This window comes from Tinamus guttatus, unplaced genomic scaffold (genome assembly GCF_059628265.1).
Source record: "Tinamus guttatus ecotype Peru unplaced genomic scaffold, ASM5962826v1 Tinamus_guttatus_pri_ptg000048l, whole genome shotgun sequence".
NCBI classification, from domain to species: domain Eukaryota; kingdom Metazoa; phylum Chordata; class Aves; order Tinamiformes; family Tinamidae; genus Tinamus; species Tinamus guttatus.
In genome coordinates, this window is record NW_028288582.1 from 10,996,059 (window position 1) to 11,014,088 (window position 18,030).

Sequence of the window (18,030 nt, forward strand, 5' to 3'; positions counted from 1 at the left end):
ACTGGCCTCTCTTTCATTATATTTCTATACAAAACGCACACTGACTCTGGTCATGATTAAAGCTCTCACCTCCCTACAATTTGCAATTGCAACCAAGTTTTCTGCCATCAAGATTCAAGGTGATTAATTTGCACTTCATTTCCATGACTGTGGTAGCACTTAATCAACAAAGTCCCTACCTAGATGTATTTATATAGATATACATGTATATATACACACATACATACATACACAGGACAAATACTGCTGCAGTTATTTTCGCCTCCCATGGTCAGAGTGTCAGTCATCCTAGAAGGTGAAGGCATACACCACTCCCACAACCACAATATTTCCAATTGTTGCAATTATGGCAATCCATAGTAATATGGCATCATTTGAAGAACGGGATGTCTCTTCTGGCGGATTCTGCATGGAAGAAGCTGCATGGACATTGGCAGATGAGTTAAACAGGGAGTACTCTGTGCTAAAGTCCTCGTTGGGTGAGTCCATAAAGGCTCCTCCCATAACAGGAAGCTGTGAAGAAACACACAGCAAAATTAGATTAAAGCCTCATGTCTCTATTTGCTTTGTCTTGAAGCCATTAAAAAAAGAAACCACTAGACAACCTGCAAAATTATTATTTCATGTACATGGTGCTAAGCTGTCGGGAACCTCACACACACACATGTATTTTACACTATATCTTCTATAACTTTCATGGACATTCTGCATCAAATGTCTATTGCTGTTAGAATCCATATTATTGCACAAAACCAATAATACTACATGTAATTTATACAGAGCTAGCACACTCTAAATCAACCTAAATAATTACATAGATTTAAAAAGAGTCTCCATAAAGCATTCCTATAGGAAAAGGCATATTTAAAGCACTGCATCTGTGTTGCAGCTAATGATTACCAGCAGTGGGCTCATGCTGCACTGAAAGAGGAATTGATGCAGGGAGTTCATTCCCCTGTCATGCATGGCTCAAAAGCAAACCCTTGGTTTATATGGACATTGTTGCAGAAGTTGTTACTGTAAAAGAGGTGGTGTGTGTGCAATGCACTAACTTCATTTGCAAAACACACCACTGCAAAGATGCAGGACTCAAAAGCTTAAACAGCAGGAAACTTCTATGAGAGGCAAGACCCTCAACAAGGTATACTCCACAGCAAGGAAGTGTCAGGCTTCTAACAAACACCTTTTGCACCACAGACAACTCCTATTAGGAAGTATAAAGCACCAGATTTTCTCAGCAGGATGGCAGTAATTCAGCATAAGAATATGGAAACAAAATTAAAAAGGAATCCTTTACTTTTGCCCTCATGCAGGTTTCAGTTGTCTTCCTAACCTCAGTGCAGCACAAAATTCTTGTTCGAGCAGGAAAAGGTTAGGTATTGCAGAGCCAGGACTGTCTACCACTTCTAAGAAAAGGCTCCCACAAAAGCGTTTTGCTTTCATATGGTTTCTTGTACTTTTAGGAATGCAGGTCTGGGAGCATCTGCCCTGCTTCAGAGCCCAGCCTCTGCAGTCACCTGCAGCTCAAGGACATAGAGTTTCGGAATGACCTGCAGAACAGCAGCCTCACTACTTACTTAGATGCAGATTCCTGTGACATACACACTCGTTAAAAAAAAAAAAAAAAAAAAGTCTAAAATCTGCTGAGCAACCTCAGAAACCACAACTGTTACGTACTGCAAGAAGAGTAGGAATACCAAGGGGGCTCCTAAAGCCTCAGGTCTCTCCATATTCGTAACTAAAAACCCAGAGCATTGTAGCAGGTTGACCAAACCAGTGTCAGAACCAGTGTACAAAAAAAGGGTCATGTGTCCCAACTACCTCTGCCAGGTAGTTCATTTACCTGAAATGTAAACGCTCCATAAGGGCTTTGCTGGCTGAGCACTGACTAAAATGACTGACTCATCTTTTCCAGTAATGAGGGCACCGCCATACTTTTGGTCCTAACATGAGCAGTTCTGTCCTGCCTGTATCCAGCTGGGAGCCCTAGCAAAGGACCTCTGATCATATCAATCACCTGTCCCCATTTCACACACTGGGTAGGTTCCCTTTCCTTTTCACTGGCATCTGAACTCTAACCCTATCTTCACATTCATGACCCATTCTCACCTTAGTCATCTGCTCATCATGGCACAGTATCACCTCCCACTTCCATGTGGTTTATAGGAACTCAACACATTCCCTTACCCACACGTTAAATTTCAAACAAGCACCTTTTTGCCTTATCCCACGTCTCCCACACATCTGCAAACCTCTTCCCTTCAAAACTGCAACCAAAAATCATCATCTTTGATAGCTTCCTGGATAGATATAGTGTATTGTTCTCCTAAAAACAAACAAACCCCCCCCCCAACAACAACAACAAACCACGCTCCTGCTGCAACGTCTTCCTGGTTTGATCAAAAGAATGTGAATGTTTCCCTGAGATCAGTCAGGCTAGCACGAGGGAAGCATATACATGGTTCAGCCCAACACAGAGTACCAAACCTGAAGCAAAGACATTTCAAAGGGAGCAATGGGCTTGAGCTGGCTTCAGCCCCATATATTCTTTCCTGGTGGCAATTTGGGACACCCAGCATCCTGACAGTGAGCACGTTATAAAGGCCAGTAATGGCAATCACACCGGTATTGTGATTCAACTGTATAAGTAAGTGTACCCTTGTGATTTCAGAATATCGCTGCATCACTCTGCTAAATCAATAATCCCATGTAACATCAAGTATCTTTAAAGTAAACCTTTATATTAAACACTGCACTCGCCATTTGTGTGGAATACCTAAAAGAAGCTGGTCAGAGAGCACTGGACTCTGCCAAGCTGAACGCCCCAGGCTAAATAAAAGCCCTTCCTGCTGTAGTAGCAGGAGTAGCACAGTTAGTGCTAACAGCATCACAAAACTGCTGGAGTTACCATGGCCTATGAATAATAGAGGAACCAGCCTTGCCTTCCTGTGGCCACATCACGGAGAGCTGCCTTCAACACTAAATGCCATTGGCTATGAACTACCATGCCCAATACCCACTCAGATGGGAAAAATCACTCTCCTTCAAGAGTTTATCCTTTAATTCCTGCATCTCACCTTGATTCTGCCAGCAAGCCTTCCCTTTGGTGCTGCACCCCCTCCTGCTGGTGGGACCTGTGCTATGAAGGCAGTTGAGCAGGACGCAATCAGAGGATAAACCATGTCAACCATGGTGCTGCCTGCAACCTACAAAGACTGAGCAGCACATGAGCATCCTAAGGATCAAGTGGCTTTTATTTGATTGCTAGTCATGGCATTTTAGAGAGCTGTAAAAGATGGTCTATCTTTCAAAGCTGACCACTAAACGGATTTAATTTGAACTAGAAAATACCACGTCACATTCAAAATGAAAAAGTGAATGATGAAGTACCACGATGGCTACTCTGTATTACCTAATCCACATTAAATAAGATTATCCTTGAGATCAAATAGGATTAAACAAACATATTTTGCAAGAAACCAAACAGGAAATTGCAAAAGTCAACTTTGATACATTTCCTCTACATCATTTTTGCTTCCAGTTTCAGCATCAAGTGCTTTAAAGAAAACAAAACTATCAATTTCGCAACAAGCCTGGCTTAATGATGTTTGGAATCCAATCCACCAACCTTTTTATGGCTCGGGATTGTGTAAGAAAAACACTGGTCAGCTGAATCAGAATTGCTTTTTATTTAAGGAGTGCCAGAAAAGACAAAGCTGATTTCAAACACGTGACAAGTGGATTTATGCAGCAGCGTTCCCATCTAACAGCTATGGAGATACTAGAGATCTTTGTAGCAAAGAATGAGCACCGGCAACAAGATGCTCAGTCTGAGGTACTTGTCTCTTTAGCAAACCATTTTATTGGAACCAGCCCTTAGGTCTAGACCAATTGTGCCCTTAGGTGGAACAGCCACCACAGAGGCAATCAAAACGTGAATGTATGTTCACTGCAGCGGTCCACATATAGGCAGTAAGAAAGATGTATGTGTATGTGTGCCCAAGATGGTGAGAGGTCACGAGAACTGTTCTGATGAGTGATATCTGGTTTGTGGGTCATGAGTTCTGCACCCTGAGTTATTTGTGCTGACAAGCTCCCACACTGCTAGTCCACATGGTGCTGTCACAGAGGCAGGCAGCATCCGTAAACCAGCACAGCTACACACGCACTGCAAACCACGTCAGGCCTGAATCCTAAACAGTATAAGGCTCAAAAAGGCTGTTTTCTCCATCTGAGAGGAACACATGGTGAAACAGCTCATCTGAGTCTCCGAGAGGCTTGCAGTGACCTGTGATAAAGCACTGACATTCAGCACCTGGCACAGGCTCCTTGTCTAAAACTGACTGCCAGTTTTTCTATTTGTAGGTCAGTAGCACTTCACCGTAGATCTGGAAACAAACCTTACTGCCAATTTTCTGTTTGCAGCAATTCTCTCTTACTAAATGTGCATGCTCCCTTTTCGTTACTAAAACAGCCTCAGTAAAGAGCACAGGAACGGCCATATGGGGTCTGACAAGAAGTCCATCTCCCCTGTACACTAGCCCTGAAGGTGGCCAAATTTGAGGCTTAGGAAAGGGTAAGAACAGAAACAGAAAAATGTATCTGATACTACCCCTTAATATCTCAAAGCCTGCAACTCTTTTCAATATAGAAGCTTCATAAACCAGATGCTGTTTCTGTGCATTCAGTAACTCTCAAAGAATTCCACTACCACGAACTTGTCCAGGCTCTGCCTGCGCTCATGTAGAGCTGAGCATCCTCCTTAGTCCGGCCTCTTGCTGCCATTTAACAGCAAGGGTTTCCCAGTGACAGAGGGACACAAATCATCCTTGGAAAATGCTCCTCCCTTTCCAGTGGTGAAGGGCAAGCACAGATGATTAGTATCAACCAGCAATCTATCTTTTTGGTAGATTGACTTTGGTGAGATGAATCTCATCCTTAGTCTTGACGTCATTGTGCTCCCAGAAGAAGTAACATTGCTGCTCCCTTCCTCCACAATCTTACGTGAGATACTTCATTAAGGGTGGTGAGACATCCAGTCCCTGCGCTAACGGGAGCTGTGAGGTGTCTGTGCTAAGCAGCAGGCTAAGGACAGAAAAGCCCACAATGATTTCTGCGCTTTCCCTGGTTGCTCACGTCTCTGCTGAAGCAACGCCACACCAATTTACAGCAGTCAAAAGCATCGCCCGTGTCAGTGACAACGCGAAGAGCTCTTTTAGCCTCAGAGAGTTTTCATGGTTGAGGCAAAGCTGTGCAGCTTGTGCGCTGCCCTCCCTGAGAGCACTGGGCAGGGAGGCCGAGCAAAGGGTTAACTGGAAAATGAGACGCTGAGGAACGTGGCACGAGCAGATGGCGAGAGCGGATGCTGCCGTAGCTCTGATCCGAAATGAAATTCTTCTCCTAGCGACTACACGCTAATAGTAGCGCTAATAGTATGTTTCTTGCTAAATGGCTATAAATCCAAATAATTAAATAACAACAGGCAGAAAAGCAAACAGCAAAATGCCAAGCGCTAATGAGAACACCCCCTGTGCTGAATACCTCCTACTGACATCCATGAGCATGTTCTGGGGTCATAAGGAGGAAAGCAAGGCTCTTGAATAGTTAAGTGATACACTTCCCAGTTAGCAGAAAAATCCTATTTTATGGCAGATATGATTCATGTAAAAGGGGAAAAGAAAGGCAGGTAGCAGCCACTGATACTCTAAAACTGATGGTTTTCTTAAGTAACGTCACATGAAATCCATCAGTTAGCAACAGCATTGCGCCATTGGGAATGAGATGACATTCATTTTGGAGTCAGACGGAAAATTTGTGCAACGCTCGGTTCCTACCACCCTAGTGGGAAGCCCAGCTTGGCCCAGCCACAGAGAGCGGGGCTGGGGCTTCCAGGAGCCCGTTCCGGGCGGACGGGAATCCCTGCAGCGGCTGCGTGGGGCGTGCGGAGCGCCGGCCTCGCTCCGGGTCTCCCTGACGTCCCGCGTCACACGGGAACGCGCCGGCCTTGCCGGCCTGCTCCCCGCCAGCGCACGGCCTAGCACGTGAACAAAGCGCTTACTGCTCTGATCCGTGCGCCGGCGACACCTGGAGAACCAGACCCTTCTGTGCACGCCTTGCCGAGCGTCCCCGACTACTGACAGCACGAGGGTTGGGCACACGGGGACGACCGCGGCTGTTACTCTGTGTTCACTGCAAGTGGATTAATTTAAATGCATTAACCGACACACACGATCAGAATGAAAGAGGACCTAAGGCAATCTTACTTAATTCGATTAAACAGGTAGGTCTAATTCTGAACGGGAGGATCCGTGCAACAGCTTTATGCAGTTAACTTCAAATTCTCATTTTAATTAATTCATGGAGAGGGCTGGGAACCAGGGGTCATTCCCAGCAGCAGAAGAAACAGCTGCAAAACTAGTTGCAACTGAAAAATTGTTTAAAACACCAGACCAGGCATAGACAAAAGCAGTGACTTTTTTAATGACCCTTCAGTATTCAGCAGTCAGGCCGCTTCTGACAAAAACTAAAATAATCTCAAGGGGCGGGTGTTAGGGGCAAGGCCTAGAAAGATAAAATATTTTAGACATCACCTTATTTCTATTGAGACAAACAAAAAGACTTGGTAGGAATAATAAAAAAAAAATCATCATCATAGTTGCTCCAATCCCTACTACACAGCCCATGAAACATTAATCAGCTGAGGTTTAAGCTATGCCACACTAACAGGCTAATATAGTTTAGCTCTGTTTCATCAGAGAAATTACTATTCCATGAAGGCTCAAAAGGCTTCCAAACCATGTGTCTGGTGTTGTACACAGTGAGGTTATACTGCAAATACAAGTTGGGATATATTTGGCTGCTGAGGAACGTAATAGCTATCACTGCAGTTTTGCTGTTACCTAATGGCATGATATAAATGTCTCAGTTTTCAGCACCTTTGGGACAGCTACCTGGAATCTCTCCTCAGATATGTTACCTAAGAGTTAGTTCAGTGCTCCTCACATAGTGTAAGCCCACTGGAATAAGAAATTTGTTTATGATGACTTACAGAGATAAACCCTCATGCAGGCAACCACAAAGAAGCCTAAGAAAGGAAATCAGAGCAGTTTCAGCCTAATCCACAACATTAACACATTAACTTCCTTAAGTTTATGTATGCTCTCAGACTAAGCCCTCCCTCAAAAAAAAAAAAAAAAAAAAAAAGCAGAGGAGACAAAAACAATGATGTATGGGATTTTATTTGGGCTATATATCATTTTCATCCAACATTTTTTCCTATTTTCTTCTTTCCCTTTGCATTGCATTAAATTCTCAAAATAAAAAACAAGGGAGAAAGGGGATGAGGGATGATGATGTTCAGTTCACATCTTTCATTTCTTACTTCAGGCTATTTTCTGTAAACACGCCTACTTGTTTACTTGGCCAGAAGTTCCAGACAAGCCAAATGATAAACCAGGGTAATGTATTGAGGTGAGATGGACACAAAGAGAAGTCTGACACACAGTGAGCCCTAGCAAGCAGCACTCCCCAGGTCTGCCAGCCTTACAGACAGGGATGACGGCAGTCACAGAAGTCAGGCAAAGTGTTGGAAAAGGGAGGAATGCTGTGTTATTCCTGCTGTGTGCACTTTAACTGATACAATACCTGCATCTGGTGGACCGCCGTGCTCTTGGACCACAGCCGGCACAGCAGGCTCAACACACAGCTTGAACAACCTATGGACTGTCCAGTCCATATAGCCTATCCTGTAATGCTTCAATAGCAGGTTATACCTGGAGAATTTGCTTAAGAGCTAATCTGATTCGCTTCCAGTTTTGCCTCACAAGCGAGCTAAGCACACATTACAGAAGAGAATCTAAATTAGAATGTAAAAAAACATTGCCAGTTCCCTGATTTCTAGCATTTGAAGAGGAATTTCTGTTATTGAGAAAAGCGCTTTCCAGGCAGGATGATTTGTTGAATTTAATGAAGAAACAAAAAGCTAGACCACTTGTAAATCCTGCACGCTTTGGAACTTACTGCCACCAGGCAACCTTTTCAACCAGCTTCTAGGATTTACTGTTCCCCAGCAGAGCCCAAGGAGGAGAATTAACATGTTTTTCCCATCCACTTTGGTGCAAGGTCAGTAGGCTTAATTTGAGTGCACTCCCCAAAAGCCTTAAAATAAGCTTTGAAACTCTTGCTTTGAAGTAGAAGAGGAGCATCAGTGCGGCCCATTTCACCATCTGTTTTGTGGGGGGCAAAAAACCTTCAACAAAGTGTGAGAAAAGCCTTCATCGGAGCCAAATATTCCATATGTTCCTATAAATGAAGGTTCTTAAGACCAAAGTTTTGCTCATTTACAAAGGCCATCAAGGGATGATAAAGTGTGGCTCAACTAGACAGCAGCTGCTGACACCTTTATCGTGCCAGACAAAAACAGAAGAGCCAAACCATCTGTGCTTGTGTGCTTATGTTTAAGACTGTTCAAACAGTTCAAAGCACATTACAGAAAAATACAATAAATTATACATTGATTCCTTCACTCTAAACAAGTGTGTGTCTATATATGTGTATGCAAAGTAGCACTCCTTTGTGGCTGTCTGTGTATATATATATATATATATACACACACACACAGGATGAGCGCAAATCAATATATAATTTATTATACTTCTATTTGCAATTTGATATTTGTGCTTTGAACTGTTACAGTTGGTGGGACTGCTCAGGATAATTAAAGGCATGAATATGGAACAGATTTTCTTGGGAATGAATTTTTTCCTACCCAGAAATGATTTCTGTAAGGGTTCGTTCAGTCGTTTCTGTGTTACGGAAGGGTGAGCAGGGGACAGCCAAAAGAAAAAACAAATTTGCTTTTTCTATTTTTTTTCCTCATTTATTTTCAGTGAAGTTTGAACTAAAGAATCACTACTGCTCTGGAGAGCTGGAACAGTTCAGAGAGAAGGAGAGAAATGGAAGAAAAAGGATCTGTGCCTAACTATCTCTTTTAGTTTTGAAATCTATGGAAAACCGTGGATGAAGATGGACCGGGGCCAGAAACAGAAGACAGAGGACCAATTACACTAGTTATCTTGGACAGATCAACCAAAATGACCAGGTATCATGTAGACCTAACTCAACTTCTGGATTTTCCATCAAACACATTTCTGTGGCTCTTCCTTGTCTTCTAAAAGATGAATTTTGGACTCACTTGACTTTTTAGCTTGGAGAAATACTGTTTTGGAGCAATATTTTGAAAATAAATGTTTTGAGAAACTTGCAATTAACAGAAGAGCAACGTTATTGTCCCCGAGTTTGATACAATTCAGGTATGGAAAAAGCCGACACCACCAGGACGGCTGAGAAGTTCAGGGGTCTAATCAGCAGCGGGGCTGGCACCAACATTGCACGGGTTTCTCTGGGGCCTCTCAGCCAAAGTAAAGTCATAGACTCTTCTTCAAACCTGAAGTTCTGAGCCCTTGGGACTTCCGATGGTGAAAGCCACGAAACAACAAAAGAGCTAATGACTATCGCGGTGCTTTAAGACACAGGGTTGAAACCGCAGCAAGACAGTACACCCACATATCCTGATACTCCCTTGCACGTGTGACTATACACACATTTTTATGGTGAGAATTAACTTCAACTACTGGAAGTACAGCAGTCTAAAATATCAGGTGCCTCATTTGCATCTAGATGCAAGTCCGCTTTGTGAAGCCCTTAGTACAAGTCCTATGAAAATTGTTTCAAAAATGCCTGGCAGAAGCCCAGCATTCTCACTACTGGAGACCTTAGTGTGTGACTGATTCTCCAGTTCCCAATACAAGTGAAAAGCTGGCTGGGTTCCTCTGCCCAAAGCTTACATATTAAGATAGATAATGAGCTCATTCATTATAATTATAATACTTTTACCCATGTTGAGACTTCATTTATAACCCCACTGAAGCCAATTTAAACATCAGTAAAATATCATAGTCTGATTTCTTCATGGCCTTAATGAGCATATGGTAAGGAAACTAGATGGTAAGGAGATAAAAATTGGAGAGATTATGAAGGGATTCTCTGAGGAGCAACGAGCTGTGCTACAGGCCTGGCTGTGGGGAAACTGGAGGCTTTGCACCGATTAGACTGGCTTTTGAAATCACAGGAACTGTCAGTAAAGGCCTCTTGTAGAAAGGTGAAAATATCCAGGACTTGCAAAACTGCCAGCACCCCTCAGACGTTCATCAGCATTCTATGAAACGCTAGATTAAATATCTCCATTTCCAGGAACCTTATGCATTGCCCACCACCACTCTGTGTCTTGCACAAGCACATGTGCAACAGGGCCAGGTACCAAGGACTCAGGATGGGAAGTTACAGAGAAAGAGAATTACAACACATGTCACGAGAAACAAGGAAAGCCATCAATAAAAAGTACAGAGACGCTCATTTCATTTGGTTTGCCCAAAGAAGCAATGTCCGTAAAAACATTCACAAGCTCACTACCCAGTCAAAAGGAGACAAATTTAGGATTTTAAATTAGGTATCAGGATCTGCCTATGGAGACACCCATTGCTCTCCACTGACAATACAGTGCAATGGGGAACTGCACACATTGCTCATCTTCCCAAGATTATATCAAAAACTTTTATGTATGCAGGTTCTTATGGAAATATACTTCTTATTTACCTTCTTTCATTTAAAACTTTAGAGTTGCAGTAAAAAGCGGCAGACATATACCTAAAACAGATATGAATAAATAATTATCTCAAAAGTATCTAAAAAATATAATCTACTAATACAAGGAATGGCAGAAGGGAAGGGTTTTTTTTTGAATGAAATCACATTTTTAAGCATTTCTGTGTCTTCTCAGTTTGAAAGTGCCCTGCATACCATGTGTCCATCAGTAATACAAATAACTGTACACTGAAAGCATATTCAAAAAGATAAAAGCAACGCTAAATCAAAAATAGATGACCACATTCACCCAAGTTAAATTGAGATCATGTTAGAAATTTTAAACGAACAGGTTGTTTTGTTTCCCAAACAAGGTTGGGAAGGCTTCCCTGTACCCTGCAACACAATGTAGCTTTTATGCAAAGTCTCTCCAGCACCTAAATAAAATCTTTTCACTCTGTAAGAACCTGCTGCTTTTACATGCTCTCCCCCTAACACATTCATTACCTGACTAAAATCTTCCTTCAAAATAAATCCGAAGCTTGATGCTGCCTAAGAAACTCACATTTCTCAGCCTTTTTTTTCTTTTTTTTTTAATTCATTTTCTTTTTGTTCTTCTTCATATACTTCTGGTTTTTGACAGAATGGTTCAGCTTCACTCTGGTTTTCCATAGTTTTGGTTTGCACAAAGCATAGCACACTGAGGTCCCAGTCTTTTCTGGGCACTCTAACTACAATTCACTTAAAATTATAACTAGTAATTGCAGTTACCAGTGGCCAAGAATTATTACTGAGTGAGCAACCAACTGCTCTCAGATAGTCTTTATGCATGCATAGAATGTATAGCATGGTTACTGTATGCATAGGAAAATTGAAATGGGATTTGCTGGACCCAACTCTCCTCTTTGCATTAGCTTCATGCTAACATCTACTGCAGAAATATTAGTTTAGGGAGTTATAAGCAGAATGATCAGGACTGTGTTTTTTCCATCTCACTTATTTTAGGAACTACAACAGCCAGTGATAGCAGTGTACAGTCAGCACATTGAGAACAACCTAAAACTGAAGATTTTTCACAGAAAAAAAAAGTAGCCGTGCAAGAAGGTGGAGTTTCATTGATCTGACCTGATCAATGTTTGATAGAGCTGCCATACGAAACATGATTGCATGAAACACACACACAGTGACAAAAGGCAGCAAGCCAGAACTCTTCAGGACCATATGAAATGTGACTGCAACCCATAAGGAGGAGGACGGGGTCCCAGTAAATAAGAGAGCAAATGCGGCATGGTTAAACTTTAATTATATTTGGATCTCTCAAAAACAGATGCTCGCAGACAGATTTCTGTTTCATCCACTAATGACTGTCATATGCAATCATGTCACTGATTTCAGAGGGCTGCAGGGTTTATCCGCTTGCAGGCAAAAGTGACAAGACAGAGCTAAAGAATACGCACAAAACCCAACACCCTGCTTACTCCAAAAGGATATTTAGATCCTGCAATGGAGATAAGAGAACCAGACTGTGAGATGCAGCGGCAGTAACTGTAACAGGATGAGGAGGAATCAGGCTGTTGTGGTGCCTGTTTTAGCCTCTGTGTGTAAAAGCAAAGGCCCTTCTGACTGTGGCTTGGGACGTTATAGCCATGGTCCTCCTCCTGGCTGCCTGGGCCAATTTTCTGGAACAAAACATACTGCTGAAAGGCTCATGGGAGGTAGTAATATGATCAGAGAGATACAGGTAGACTAGAGGCACCAGAGGAGGTACATGACCAACACATGCAGGGAAAGGGATCTGTTGGGGAGTGACACCTCGTGCACTTCACATTGGGTCTGCCTATATCCCTGTGAATGTTAAGGCAGTTTTTCCAGTTAGTTCAGCAAAGAGCCCATAAGATTTTACAGTCAGTCTTGGATAACTTCAACTTTCCACTGCAAGATCTAGAAAGAACGAGATGGGAAATGAACATCATTCCCCAGGCCAAAGCTCAGATCTTCCCAGATTTCAGAACAGAACTGGGGTTTCAGTGTAGAAGAATAGGAGACCTTTAGGTATGAATCATGAATCTTGCTTCATCCACTTTTATCATGAGCCCCTTCTTGTTCTGACAGTTTAAACAGGGAAGGAGGAAGAAACAAAGAGCACTTCTGAGAGTGGACAGAGCCTTGGTGTGAAAGGAGGGACTAACAGCCCAACCTCCCCACACATTTAAGGCTCGCTGATGTTAAACCTGCTCTTCAAAGGCCAAGATAAGCCAGGCTGCACACTGCAGTTCACTCACAGGCAATGAATTACCCCCAGCACAGATACAACAAAACCAGTACCATGGTGAAAGCACAGCCTGCATTTCACTTGCTCCAAAGATGCAGCATTAACAATTCCTTCCACTCTTTGCTGATCCAGTGGAGCAAAAGAAAAGAGAGAAAAAAAAAAGATAAAAAAACAGAGGTGAAAAGTTTCTAGAAAGCAGTTAAGTGGATGACTCACTACCAAGGAAATATCACTGTGTCATGTCTGTCTTCAGAGTGAACTGGCATCTTTCAAAGAAAAGTACTGTACATCTTATGCCAAGAAAATCTTATCTATTACTTGGAACCAAGCCTCAGCTGCCAATTGATCGTGGCCTAAAAAGATGGATTTTGAGCATGCATCAGCTCACATGCAAACAGCAGCAAAGCCATCCAGGCAGGATTCGTTTTCCCACAAGAGGAGATGCATTTCAAATCTCAATACTTAACACAACGAAGTAGGAGAAAAGGGAAAGCTGAAAGTATTTCTCTCTCCTGATCTTAACCCTGCCCACTGACTAATACGTTAAGTTTCTTTTTGCCTTAGCTTGTCTGTTTTGTTTAAAAACTCTTCAGGACTTTCTGTGTTTGCTCAGTGCCTGCTACAAAAAGACCTGAAGACTCTCAGAAAATCCCCAGGATTGGAGATTACCAGTTATGATTTATGATACTGTGCTGCTTATTTTAGTGATTGCTGTTGCTGGTTTATGTTTCACCAATCCTAATGAGCTAGTGGATTCACAACATTGAACAAATGCAAAATCTAAAAAGCTGGTCTACTACTTCTGTGAGAAAAAGGACTGCCATAGACATTCCTGCCACGTCAGCTAAAGGCTGTTGTTGAGCACTCTTCACTAGGAGCCTAAATACAAGGGCACATAGAATCATAGAATCATAGAATCATAGAATGCTTAGGGTTGGAAGGGACCTCTAGAGATCATCTAGTCCAACCCCCCTGCATACGCAGGGACACCTAGAGCACGTGGCACAGGACTGCATCCAAGCGGGTTTTGAAGATCTCCAGAGAAGGAGACTCCACAACCTCTCTGGGCAGCCTGTTCCAGTGCTCTGTCACCCTCACTGTTAAGAAATTTTTCCTTAAGTTCCTATGGAATTTTTGATGTTTCAGTTTCCGGCCATTTCCTCTAGTCCTATCAGTGGCCACCACTGAAAAGAGACCATGACCGTCCTCTGCACTCCCTCCCTTGAGGTATTTATATACACTGATTAGATCCCCTCTCAGCCTTCTCTTCTCCAGGCTGAACAGGCCCAGCTCCCTCAGCCTCTCCTCATAGGGCAGATGTTCCAGGCCCCTGATCATCCTTGTAGCCCTGCGCTGGACTCTCTCCAGCAGCTCCACATCCCTCTTGTACTGTGGAGCCCAGAACTGGACACAGTACTCCAGATGCGGCCTCACCAGGGCTGAGTAGAGGGGCAGGACATCTATTTTTATCTTCAGAAAACATCATGGAAGTGGTACAGCAGGATGGAGGTCCTCATTACAAAGGTAACTGCCTCATATCAGTTCTTTAAGAGCAGTAGCACTGTCTTCTCTTGGGATTAAACTGTAAGAAAAAAAGAAAACAGCCACCCTCCAGAACAAAGAGTCTTGTGATTAATCCGTGGGGACTAGAAGACAGAACTAACATCAGCAAGTTAGGCAGGGTGGCTGCCTTTGCAACAAGTGCTACGCTCCTTTTACCACTCCTCTACCTCCAAGTTCCTCTACCTGGTCCCTTTTCTGCTGCTTTTGACCCGTTTCACTTACTGCAGCTGTGAGTGATTTTAGTCAAAGGTTGCCTGGCACTCAGGGGCTGAAAAGGGCCCTGCTGGTATCTATTTATGACAGTAAGAAAAGCAACATAAGAGGATGGCCTCTGACAACCGTTATTTGGGTTTGCAGAGGCAGAGCTGGATGACCCCAGTTTGTTTTGACAGACTTAAAAGTACTATCTCATACACACTGTTGTCATTTCAGGCCTTCATTAAAGCCTATAATTTAGATGCTGACTTTTTTTTTTCCTTTGCATAAATGGAAATGGAATACATTAGGTTTGACATTAGTGGACTTAATTATGGGGATGTTGACATACTCTGTTTTCTCAAAAAGTTACTGTGATCTTTTGTTGAACAAGAGGTATGACGTTTTGCTAAGATAAATACTTGGGTTGCTATTAACAATAAATCTGAGTGAAAAAACAAGCATTTTTTTTTTACACAAGCACTGTAATAATATAAAAATCAGGTTAGAATAGAAGTTTATGACCTTAGTGATGCTGTTAACACAGAAATTATATAAATGTAAGTGCATGACGTGTGTATCGCATTGATGCATTTAGCTGTATGGCCCAGAAATGCATATATACATGGAAAGTATACATTTAAGAAAGTTTCTTCCAGGTGACAACTCTTCACATTTGTTGAATAACATTCTCTGTCAAGTGAAGGTGTTAGGAAGGTAAAAAAAGCTAGGGGCGGGATTAAATGTGTTTTTAATAGAAAAAAAATGCTAATTTGTATCATAATTTCAGATGACTTAAGCCCATTCCTTTTAATAATAATTTTATTAAAAATGGAAAGGAACGAACCAAAACTAGAGCAACACTAACTGGATGTGACCACGCTCTGCGTACCCTGAGGTGCTGGCTGCAGCTCAAAGCCACAACCACCTCCTTCTAGCCATCCTCATTCATATCCACACTTGAGCTTTTATTGTCCTCTCTAAAGATGCAGAATCAGCACACACGTAATTCCTATTCTTGTTGAATGATATATTTATTGAAAATATGCCAGATATCCTCAGCTTCCATTTAACAGACTACCGTCTCACTGCAGCAAGCCAAGGGGCACGTTTGAGGTCTGACAATTCATTTGAATTTGCTGCTCAGAGGGCTTGATTTAAAAGATACGAGTGAGGACAAGCTGAAAAGCTACACACAAATATCATCTGACCAGAAAAGGCTCGAAAAAAGAATGAAAACCATGGCATGTGTATAAAACAACAGCACTTTCAACAACAGGCTGAAAAATATAAATGAAGGCTAATAACCTGAAATGGACTACACACATAGGCTCTTTGTAATGAACTGACGCATAAAACAATCTAAATGCACCTTTTTAAAATCCGGATCTGAATACAGATGCACAAGCAAGAGGCATGAGATATATTTCCCCTCCCCTCAGTTACCAAAAAATTACCAGTAGCAGGGTGATCCCAGCAGACAGTTCAGAGCTGATGAACAACTGAGAGGCTGCTCTTTCCCACTCATGGGGCTCAGTCAGAGCTGTGCAAGTTGCCAGGTAATCAAGAAAAAAAGCAGTTGAACTCATGCTGCTTGGGAAGTTTTTGCAAAGAAATAGATCCATAAAAGAACTGCTCTTTTCTATTAGCTTCTGTCACTGATCTGAGAGCTCTTTCACCTTTTGTCGAGGAGGTGAGAGCATTAGAACTGAAGGACTAACAGAATTTACTAGCCCTGTTAGGAGCTGCCACAGGTGCTCTCTGGTTATCCCATATAGTTATTTATCTGTGTTTTCTTGTCTGTTATTTATGTGTTGGACTTCTCTGCGAATTGAAAGTCATTGAAGCTGGACCACCCAAAACAGGATACACAAGACCAGTAACAGGCTCCTGCGCCACCCAGTTCATTGCCTAGCAGAAAATGGCCCACCCTTTGCTGCTGGAGATGTAGTAGCAGGGCTGGGAACAGCCAGGGACTGTGGAACTGTTCACGTTTCAGGATTCAGACAATTCAGACATACGTGGATGCACACGTGGGAATACACTTCGTTTTCTTCACATCTGTGAAACAGAAAATCCTTTGAAGACTGTATTCAATACAATACTGAATATTTCAGTACTTGTTTTTTGAAAATGTTTCATTTTGTTCCTGACTCTAGAAGCTAATAGCCCTAGTTAATTGTATGGGGGGAAACTTACAGTTCCTTACAGAAACTATGAGAATAAATAGTGACAAGTAATATGAGAAATAGAAATATGAAAAATAGAAAAGTGTCTTGATCAAAACCTAATTAAAAGGCCAAACATGTCCAGATTTGGAGAAGGGCAAAGCTGGCACTGAGATAGAGCAACAGTTAGATGGACAGCAGGATCCAGCCAGATTTGCAGATCTGTGGGAGAAGGCATCTCTGACATCTAAGAAGTGGATAATAGAGGAGGTCATCATAGGCCAACTGGAATTAAGAGCTGACATTTTTGACAGGAAATTCAAAATGATAGATGAGAGGGCTGGCACAAAGCCTCATTTATGAAATAAATGTTCTTAATTTGAAAGCAGGAAATTAATGGAGACAGACAGGGACAAGACCAAAGATTAAGAAAAAAAATGTATCTTTTCTTTTTTGGTTGGTCACTGCAGTTTTCCAAGTCTTCATAACACTCCCAGTTTGCTCTGCATCCAGTGGAGTGCTGATCATCACTTGTTATTTCCTCTGCTTGTCTTTTTCCCCCCACTGTTCTGTATAACTTGCCTTTTCTCAATGTATTCTATAGGTGCTGAACAACCTTTGAGCATTCACACTGCTTATTCCATAGCAAAAAGAAGGGTGAAGCTCAAAATGTAAGAACTGCTCTCAACAAAAGACATGTGACACTGGCACTAAAAGACAGCAATAGCAAATAGACCTAGTTCTGCTCATGATTCCCGCATTATTTTCCAACCCTGCTATATATTGCAGCTTGATGACAGTTTTAACTGTGCATTCTTTTCCCATGAACATATATGCTTAGCCCAGGCAAGGCTGATGTTCATTGCCACTGTTGTTTTAAGGCTGACTTGAGCGCAGGGTGCTCAACACACACAAAACAAAGTCCCTCAAACAACATGACAGAGCAGGGTATCAGAAACACTCTTTTGGATGGGCTGCCCTGCTGCTCCTGGATCCAGCACCTCCCTTGGCTCTTCGGGATGGGAGCAGCTGTGCTGGGGATGGCAGCACTTGCAGAGCTCCATCCTCCGTCCACCTCTCCATGCCTGGTTCAAGGATACCAACCTGCCTGGGATGCACCAACGAGATGCCTTCAGCTCCTGCGTAGTGCCAAAGTTCAGGGCTAACCCTCTTCCTAAGTGGCAATAAGAT

General features: G+C 42.5%; 1 protein-coding gene across 1 annotated transcript in view; it reads right to left on the bottom strand.

Annotated features, from left to right (window-relative positions):
- Nucleotides 1-220: 220 nt before the first annotated feature.
- CUNH14orf132 (chromosome unknown C14orf132 homolog) overlaps nt 221-18,030 on the bottom strand; it is a 30,466-nt gene continuing 12,656 nt past the window's right edge. The window contains exon 2 of the mRNA XM_088539710.1: nt 221-513. Within this exon, the coding sequence (XP_088395836.1) occupies nt 289-513 (225 nt within the window). The 3' untranslated portion in view covers nt 221-288. The remainder of the gene's footprint in view (nt 514-18,030) is intronic.